The 9,877-nt window shown below is 42.8% G+C and overlaps 1 protein-coding gene across 3 annotated transcripts in view; it reads left to right on the plus strand.

Moving 5' to 3' along the window:
* Nucleotides 1-9,746, plus strand: part of prickle1b (prickle homolog 1b) — a 32,737-nt gene extending 22,991 nt beyond the window's left edge. For all 3 annotated transcript variants that reach the window (XM_044185694.1, XM_044185693.1, XM_044185695.1), the window contains exons 2-8: nt 448-645; nt 1,535-1,648; nt 3,695-3,832; nt 6,081-6,284; nt 6,397-6,583; nt 6,787-7,764; nt 7,865-9,746. In XM_044185694.1, coding sequence (XP_044041629.1) covers nt 460-645; nt 1,535-1,648; nt 3,695-3,832; nt 6,081-6,284; nt 6,397-6,583; nt 6,787-7,764; nt 7,865-8,820 — 2,763 coding nt within the window. In that variant the 5' untranslated portion in view covers nt 448-459 and the 3' untranslated portion in view covers nt 8,821-9,746. The remainder of the gene's footprint in view (nt 1-447; nt 646-1,534; nt 1,649-3,694; nt 3,833-6,080; nt 6,285-6,396; nt 6,584-6,786; nt 7,765-7,864) is intronic.
* The last annotated feature ends 131 nt before the right edge of the window (nt 9,747-9,877 follow it).

Genomic DNA, 9,877 nt, shown 5'->3' on the forward strand with positions numbered 1-9,877 from the left:
GAAGTATGACATACTACACTAATGGGATGGAAAATAACATTAGTTGTTCTTGAGTGTGACTCAAGAGTGTGATATGTTAAGGAGAAACTTCTTCATCCTTTCTTCTCTGTTTTCCTGTTTTTAAGGAAACAGTCTTCTCTGTTCTTCTCACTATTTCTTCTAGCTATTATGTTATGTTATTATGTTAATTCTTAAAACACTGCTGGGAAAAATATTTGGCTTATTGAGAAACATAAAGATTAAAACTAAATGTAGTGCAAAAAAAAATCCCAGATCAGCAGAACCCAGCCAAATAGTGACAAGAAGTGAAAAGGTAAAAGCCAGAGCTTTGGGTATAATTACAACAAAAAAAATCAAGCAAACAGAGGAGGGATAGAAAAATAAATAAATAAAATGAAAGGTAGGTTCTGTGAATGTGATTCCTAAATCCTCCCTTTTTATCCACAGCGGCCGTGTGTGATGAACCTGGAGCGCAGTGAAAGAACGGAACGTCCTTCTCCTCGAGGCACAGAGATGGAGCCTCGTGCTGGGGGAAAGATGGGGAAGATATCTGTGGGCTTCCAGAGGAGCTCCACTTCAGATGATGACTCTGGATGTGCATTGGAGGAGTATGCATGGGTGCCACCGGGACTCAGGCCTGAGCAGGTAGGACCTCTGTCTGTTACACTTCCCCTCAAAATTCCTTCATTTGACAGCCACGCTTTGTCTATCCTCTAGTATACTCTATCCATTTGTATGAGTAGGAAAGTCAAATTTAAGGTTGTGAGCACATTAAAAATGTAAATCCCAGCACAAAATAACTTGTGGACTAAGCTGAAAAAAACACATTTGGAATTGTCCTTCAAAGGATGAGAGTATAAACCTGTATGCTAAGAGCATGTGGTTTTAGTTCTGTTCTCAATGGCACACTAGCGGATTAGTAGTGCTGCATGCTGATGCCCAACATCTGGCTATGGATTTTTTTCACATTCATTAGTGTGTAGCACATCTCAGTCAGAGGTCTCCCATATATATTCCCACATTTCTTCATAGAAATGCACACCAACAAACAGAATTTTGTCGATGTTTCCTTTTCGCCTGTCAGCGGGAATTAGCCTACGCTAACATTAACATTTCCAGTCCCTTGCTGTCTCTTGTGTGTGGAGAGATTTCACAGTCAGGAGCCTATGACTGGATTTAGATTGACATGTTTTCCCCACAGTGTCACAAAATAAGGACACATAGCAGCAGTCATTCTCCTCTACCTAATCCAAATAAAAAGACGAGATATCTCCTCTCCTATCCTCTATATATTTTAAATATCCTCCCTTCATCTCAAACATACTGATAACACTGCTTGCCTGCAACATGATGCAACAGAAAGAAAATTACAATATAGTCTTTTAAACTTAGTTTTAAAATGTTACCTTATGAGAGTGGCACTCTATCTTGTTTCCTCCTGAAACAAGTGTGTACAAAACAAAGCTTCCAGTGGACTAACAAGATGTAATTTCTATCTGTCTTCTAAAGTTCATTCATCTCTCTTCATCCGCAGGTCCAGATGTATTTCTGCTGTCTACCAGAGGAAAAGGTGCCATATGTCAACAGCCCTGGAGAGAAACATAGGATCCGACAGCTCCTCTACCAGCTGCCGCCACATGACAACGAGGTAGAGATGATGAGAGAGAGACAGTGACAGGGTGTGTGTGTGTGTGAGAGAGAGAGATATGGGGAAAGGGACAGTCTGTGGCAGAGAGTGAAGCAGGAGTTGCTGCTTTTTATCCAGATGTGGAAAAAATGTGGATTCTTGCATAACATGGAGTTAAGATTTGCCGTACAATAAATGCAACAGTAGAATAAGCTTACATTAGCAATATTGCTTATTACTATATTCATATTACCATGAAAAGAGAATAGCAAAGTGAAAAGAAACAATACTAGAGATAAGCAGAGAGATTCTTTCAGCTATTAAACATTCAAAACTTGATTAAACTAGGTATTGCCAGGGCTGGGTATCGAGCCTCAATGGTTTTTCTGGTGTGTCTGTACCACACACTTCAACTGTCTCTGGCATTTCAACTTTAACTAAAATTTCATTTGCTTTCACCGGTTACAGTTCAACTTACATTCCAAGTGCTTTCATCTCTTACTCTTTAAATGTTCAACTGCTTTCATGGCTTAGACATCGACCGACATATCAGTTGCTCTTATCGCTTATTCTTCAGCTGACAATTCACCGTTTTCAGATCTTACTCTTCAACTACTTTCAGTGCTCACAAAGTACTGACATTTGAAGTTGTAGAAGTGGCAGTCGAAATACAAATACTGAAAGTAGCTACTAAAGTATCAGTTGAAATGAAAATGCTGAAAGGAGTTGAAGATCCAGCTGGCTGGAAGTGTCAGTTGATGTGGAAATAAATCAGTGCCATTTCAAGTGTATAAACTGAAAGAAAATGTCAGCTGAAGCGTAAGCATTGAAAGCAGTTGGAGTGAATTTCGTATGAACAGTGGAAGTTGTGGAAGAGCTGAAGAAATTATTTCGTAAGACCTGAGACCCAAAAGGGCAAGCACACTAAACTAAATTTTCAAATGCTATCACTAATTACACTTCAACTGATTTCAACTGCCTTTACTTTACTTTAAACCCTTTCAGTGCTTCTAACTGCCACTCCCGTCTCACATGCAAAAAATTTGACATTTTAAGTTTAAGTTGTTTACAATCTTTGCAGTCGAGCACACTGAAATCTTCTTGGAGAAAATGTTGCCTTTCTAATTATGCGACTTAAACAACATTTACGAAGTTCGGCTTTTTTGTTGGATGAAAAAGGTTAACAAAAATGTATAGGTTTGGTATCATATTGGCAATAAGAAATTTCAAACTATACCCAGCCCTAACTATACTAAAGCCAGCAGCTGAGTAAAGCCTAAACAATCTTGCTAGCCTTTTCTAGTAAAACTAAAACAATGGCCACATTCCCTCAACCATTTGACAAAAAAAACCCTCTTGTGACAGTAAAGCACATGCCAGCCTCTTCTGTATAATAGCTTTATGGTGTGTAAACCAGCACTCCTTTCACATCTGTGTTAATAGTTTACATTAGGAGATATGGTGGAGGGGTTATCACCAGAGGGGAGGTGCGGGGGGGCTACTGTCTGACGGAGGTGGTCTCTGTATACACACATGGAAGATACACAATAGGAACACTCAACACACACGACGCACAGTGTTTGACTGAGCGGTTTTATGATGTTTGTCGGCAGACCTGGTGGTTGAGGAAGCAAAGTGCCGGAGTATTCCTTGCGTAACTGTGGTTCGGAGGGATAAGCACTCTGTGTGTGTTGTGTGTGTGAAAGGGAGAGACAGTGAATGTGTGTGTGAGCTAACACACCGGTATCGTTTACTGTTGTTTAGAGAACAACTGAGCTGGTTGTTAGGATAGTCTTGGTTTTTTATCTGGGCCTTCATCACCATCTCTAAACACAGAGGAAAGCTTTGTGTATTGCTCACGCCATCCTTTCAATGCAGCCTTTAGAGGAATTAGCTTTAATTAAACCCTTTTCTGCCATATATGGACTGCGTTTGATACACTTCCCCAAAGTTAAAAGCAAAGATAAAAGACAAACAATCATCAGTAATGGGTGGAGGTTCATAAATCGACCTCTCTGATCTTTTAGTTTGTCAACTCCACTCAACTCTCTCTTCTTTCTTTACCAGGTGCGTTATTGCCACTCTCTGACTGAGGAGGAAAAGAGGGAGCTCCACATGTTCAGTGCCCAGAGAAAGAGGGAGGCACTGGGGAGAGGAACACCCAAGATCCTGCCTCGAGCTCTGCAACACACCCGCTGTGAAAATGTAGGTCCCACACGTGGATACCCATGAGCACACACACATGCATATGCACACATGTAGACCACTTGCGTCATTAAGTGCTCATATAGTCATAAGGTAAGCTAACAGTTACAAGGAAACAAACTTGTGGGTCTTAAGTTATTTATATCACGAGCAGCTAACACCCAGTATCCCATCCCAGCGCATAGCAGCCCAGGGCACAGTCCTGACTGGCTAATGCGATGGTTTTAATCATGGACATAAACCTCCTCATTAGGGCGAGAGGGGAAGCAGGGAAATTGGAAGGCTCATGCTCAAGTCAAGCGGAGCAGGCAGTTCCTTACGAGGAAAACAAATTTCAAATTTCCTGCCATCCATCTATATCTCAGCATGACATACTGCAAAAAATGTACAGGTTAACAAGTAATTCTTGCATAAAGTCTTAAAATCCTACTTTTTCCAAACAAGTCACCATATGTGGCACATACATATACTGATATAATTAAATGGAGCTTAGCTCAGTAAATGCAGCTGGTTTTAAGACTTTTTTCTGGAAAGGAGTATGCAAGTATGCAAGTTTTCTGTCTCTGAACACTCTCAAACACAGTGGATTGATGGTAAAACAGAAATTCTCACTGCGCTAGACACAGTGTGTAGGCTATTAAACACATAAACAGTGTTATGTAAGCGTGCGCTGTCAACGGAAAGTAGCCTCTTTATTCTTTGTGTTAAAAAAGCAACATTTTTAGAGATGCAAGCTATTTTTATATAATCTTTCTATCAGCTTGCTGAAGGGAACCTTGACTTTTGGGAAAAGAGAGACATCTAGGCTCTATTTTGACATTCTGGTTGAAGTCATAGTGAGCTATGAACAAACACAACACTGGAAACAACCCTAAAACCTGACCTCTGTTTCCTACTTTTGATTTTGTGATGCAGTTTTAAACATAACATCCAGTGCAATTCAAGCTGCCCTTGATCATATTTCTGAAAATTCCTTTCAGTGCAACAAACATAAATATTAGTGTTATGTGGCTTCTGGCAAATTGAGCCCTAACCACTGAGTAAACCACATCCTCTGCCAGGCATCCAGGAAGTGCAGGCCAGCCATGTTAATTCCCCCGGACAGGCAGATGAAGTCTGTCACAACTAAAACACAGATGCTACCACAGGGATGCAAGGTCACACACACTGAAATGACACATCGGAACACCAACGGACACACACACCCTTAGACATATTGAACATGCATGCACACACTTTGACACAAAACACCCCCGGATCCAAGGCCCCTGTCTGTCCACCCTGGTAATAATGGTTAACAGCTGGGCATGCTATCCCATTGCTGCCTAGGAGTGTCTCATAGCTCTGCTGGGTTATATAAAGACTCGTGATTGCACGTTCAGACACGCTCTGACGATCTCTGTGGAGTCATACGATCTTTCGACTCAGGACCAAGGCCAGTTTATTCTGCTTAAGCTTACAGGACAAAAATGCAGTCCAATTCCTCAGCAACACCCAATGAATAATTGATGACTTTTATACCAAAAACAGCCACCAATTGAAACATAGAGAAGTAAGTTAGTTAATTTGAGTTAGCATTTGTCGTACAACCTTTGTTGGTAAAGTAGTTATGCTGAAGGGTTCGAATTATTAGTGTTTTTGAAATGTATTGCGCCCAAATCAACCCATCCACTTTGCCCTCAAGTTAATACAAAGAGTTCTACTCAGGAAGGCACCAGGTGGGGCTGTCACAGGTGCAGTCAATCATTTTTAATAGCAATCTGTGTTTTTGTTCACTTGAAAAGATTAAATTGAACTTGCCATGTTGTCAACTGTTGCTGTATGATTGTCATCACTGTAGTATTCACTGATGTGCTCTGAATGGATCATATTCCTTTGGCACTTACAGTATGATCACCTGTTGTTTGGCCTTCTTTGTTTTAGCATCACTGCAAATGAAACATCAGCAGATATGCTATATTTTGAATAGTTATCTCCATAATCTCTCTTTTGTTTATGTTACATTCCTCAGAGGCATCGACTGTACCACACATCTATTTTGAAATGTCATTCCCTTATGCTATTATCTCTGTGTTTCATTCTCAAGGTAGCATGCTTATCACCAGATGTATTATTAATATATAATAAGCAAGGTCACAGGCTCAATGATGAATCCCTACACATTGTAAGCCACTTTGAAAAACTGCATCAAGAAGATGCCTGAAATATAAATCTCACTGATCATCTGTTTTTTGTGTTTGATTGTCAGTGTGGCGGAGGCATCAATGGAGGGGAGATGGCAATTTTTGCCTCCAGAGCAGGGCAGAGCCCCTGCTGGCACCCAGCATGCTTTGTGTGTGCCACGTGTCAAGAGCTGCTGGTAGATTTGATCTATTTCTACCAAAATGGCAAGATCCTCTGCGGAAGACACCACGCTGAGCTTCTCAAACCACGATGCTCTTCTTGTGACGAAGTAATACGCTGTAATAGTAGCATTACCCACTACCTCTTGTGTTTTACAATGGCAATGTACCGAGTCCATAGAGTTCCACAGAACTAACAGTAGTATGCGTGTTTCCCTTTAGATCATATTTTCGGATGAGTGTACTGAAGCAGAGGGTCGTCACTGGCACATGAAGCACTTTGCCTGTTTCGAGTGCGAGACAATGCTAGGGGGGCAGCGCTACATCATGAAAGATGGCCGGCCCTACTGTTGTGGCTGCTTTGAGTCACTGTATGCAGAGTACTGCGAGGCATGTGGTGAAAACATTGGTGAGTTATATTTGTGAGTTGCTAGAAAGATTTTTTTGTTTTTAATGTTTTTAATTATCCATCTTTCGGGATTAGCATAAATAACAAAACTTTTTATACCCAAGATCGAACACAAGATCCTGCTGATGTATTCCTTTGACTACTTGTGTAGAAGTACTATACTTAATGCTATGCTCCTTTCTTTTCATCCCACGATCCTTTAGGTGTTGACCATGCCCAGATGACCTATGAAGGCATACACTGGCACGCTACAGACCAGTGCTTCTGTTGTGCCCAGTGCAAGACATCCTTGCTGGGCTGTCCCTTCCTGCCAAAGCAGGGTCACATTTATTGCTCAAAGGCCTGCAGCCAGGGGGAAGATATTCATGCCTCCGACTCGTCTGATTCTGCCTTCCAGTCTGCCCGCTCACGTGAGTCACGGCGTAGTGTCCGCATGGGGAAGAGCAGCAGGCCTGCCGAACAGTGGAGACAGTCACAGCTGTTTAACCCCCCCGCCGCTGTCCCCTCGTTTGAGTATAAGTTTGGAGATGGAGAGGGTGATGGAGATGCTGATTGCGACATTGGTATCGTCGGGCGCAAGTTGGCCCGTCTAGGCCTGGAGGACGAGAGGTTCTGGAGGGACCGGGAGGAGCAGGATGCCGGTGGAGAGGAGGATCCAGAGGAGTGGGCCCAGCATGAGGATTATATGACTCAGCTCCTGCTCAAGTTTGGTGATCGTGGGATGTTACACCAACTTCAGCAGCCATCCCTAAAATCTCCCAGCCCTAGCAGTGTCTCTGACCCCTGGCTAAAGCCTGATACTACATCTATGGGGGTTACTGCCTCCTCTCCCACTCCTGCCAGTCCCACCCAGAGCCAGACTTCCAATCAATCCCGAGCAAACAGCCTTAGCCCTGGACTGATGAGCAAGAAGCACCTACCTGAAATGTACTGGGCCCAGTCACAGGATGGGTTGGGAGACTCAGCCTATGGTAGTCATCCAGGTCCTGCTAGTGCCAGAAAGATCCAAGAGCTGGAATTGGACCAGGATCAGGACCAATCTGGGACGGGAAGACAGGCCCTCTGGCCAGACACCAGGCAGTGGTATGAAGACTCCCTTGAGTGTATCGCTGATGAGCTGAGGAAAGCCGAGCAGGGTGCTGGAGACTCCATGGACTCCCTGGCACTCTCAAACATCACTGGTAAGGAGAATGCCGGTTGCATGTATGCAGTGGGAAAATGTGTTTTCTTTTTATGTCGAACAGCTGTTCAAAACAGGTCTCTTCTTCTCGCTCCTTTTAGGTGCATCAGTGGATGGAGATGGCAGGGATAGACCTATAGTCTACACCCTTGCCATGCAGAATCCCTCGGTGGCAGATGACTGTGAGAAGATGAGCAACATGGGAACGTTCAATTCATCTCATCTTCACCACAGTGCAAACTCTCTGAACCTTAACATGGAGAAGGGAGATGAGGAGGAGGTTGCATTGGCAATGAGGGGAGGCACACCTGGAGGACTTCTCTCATTATCCCCACATTCGGAAGGCTTTCCTCCCTCCTTTGTCCATGCCCCGGCTCTGAGGAGGAGCAAGTCCCAGTCCAGGCCTCCTCAGATGGTCAAGTTCTCAGAAGACACTGTGGACAATGGATACAATGATGGGTTTGATGTCAATATTAGAAAGCATCCCATGAGTGAGAAGCCACAGAGGAGGGCGTACTGTCCAGATGAGATGGGCCGAGAAAGAAGCCGCCCAACAAGCCACCACGGGCGCAGCAGGCAGTACCACCACCGGCAAGGCCGGCACCACAGGAGCCGCAAAACCCGCTCAGACAACAACCTTCACATGGTGCCTTTGGATAAAGCACAGAGGCTGTATGAGCCCCAGCAGCAGGGTCTGGTAAACCCACCTTGTGGTGCCATGCTCCTACAGCATCCCGCACACAGGCTGCCCTTGGCCTACTCCCAAACCCCATCTGACTATATGCCTCAGGGCTCAGCTCAAGGAGACCCACGGGTTGACCATTTCATGGGTCTCTACAGAGATGATGATGACTGTTGCTCCACTTGCTCTTCTTCATCCTCAGACTCTGAGGAGGAGGGCTATTTCCTGGGCCAGCCAATCCCTCAGCCTCGAGCGGCTTCGCGCTACTATGCTGAGGACTACCCAACAAGGGTTACAGCCCTCTCTTCCCAGAGCCATGGCTCACAGACTGGTCGCAGAAAGAGCCACCGCTCCAAAAACTGTATCATCTCTTAACAGCTCAGAGCCTATTTACCTTATAATCTGCATTACACTAAGCAATAAAGTCAGATTTTCTCATCATGTGGTTTTCGCAGATCAAATCTGGGTTTAGAAAGGCAGTTTAAAACAACCCATGAGCACAGACTGCGTATTACGCTCTAACAGAAGGTGCATGGCCAAAAGTCAAGATGCATATCATATTTTAGGCCCAAATCTACTGAAAGAAGAAATCAATCTGCTATGTTTTTTTGTGTATGTGCAAATTTAGTCTTATTGAATTTTAGCACTAATATCATGCATGGACTGGTAAATTTGGTAGCCTTTCTTTATACAGTGCAGAGGAAAATTATGCAGAGCTGGCAGAGTGGCGACATTCAACTTTTTCCTTTCATTTCAGCATTTGCTATTAAGTTTTTCAAAAATGTTTTATGTTCAGTCAAAAGTTTTGCAGCAATATCTTTTTGTGCTTTAAAATGGAAACATGTACACCGAGGTTGATAAAGTAGAAAATAGAAATGAACCAAATGATTATTTAATGCATAATAGTACAAAATGATAATGTATATACTAAGTTAAGATTTTAATACTGGTATTTTTATATCTGTGGTTTAAAGAATAGTTTCCTTTGAAGTGTATGATAAAAAAAGCAGTTGTAATGGTAAACAAACATACCTCGTTAATATTTTATGAGAAACAACAAAGAAGGTGCCACTTCATAAACTGTGTTCTTCACAGTAAAGTGCCATGTTACTCTGTAACAATGTCTATTATAACATATATTCCACAATGCTCACTATTGCTGTACAAAATATAAAACAAATGGCAGTAACACCTGCATTTTCCATATTCAGCCGAACTGTTCACTACCCTTGCTCTGACATAACCAGCTAAATGCTTTGTGATGTAAAGACGCTTGTAATAAATATTTTTCTCCTCTCAAAGCTTCAGGAATGATTGGTCTTTTCTCAAAATTTTGACAAATTCATTTTAAAATGACATTTTTTTTTAACCCTCAGATTGTAGCAGTGTTTCTACGGCAGAATGCATCAAAGAATTTGGGATTTTGTAGTGC

This window comes from Siniperca chuatsi, linkage group LG23 (assembly GCF_020085105.1).
Source record: "Siniperca chuatsi isolate FFG_IHB_CAS linkage group LG23, ASM2008510v1, whole genome shotgun sequence".
Classification (NCBI taxonomy): Eukaryota; Metazoa; Chordata; class Actinopteri; order Centrarchiformes; family Sinipercidae; genus Siniperca; species Siniperca chuatsi.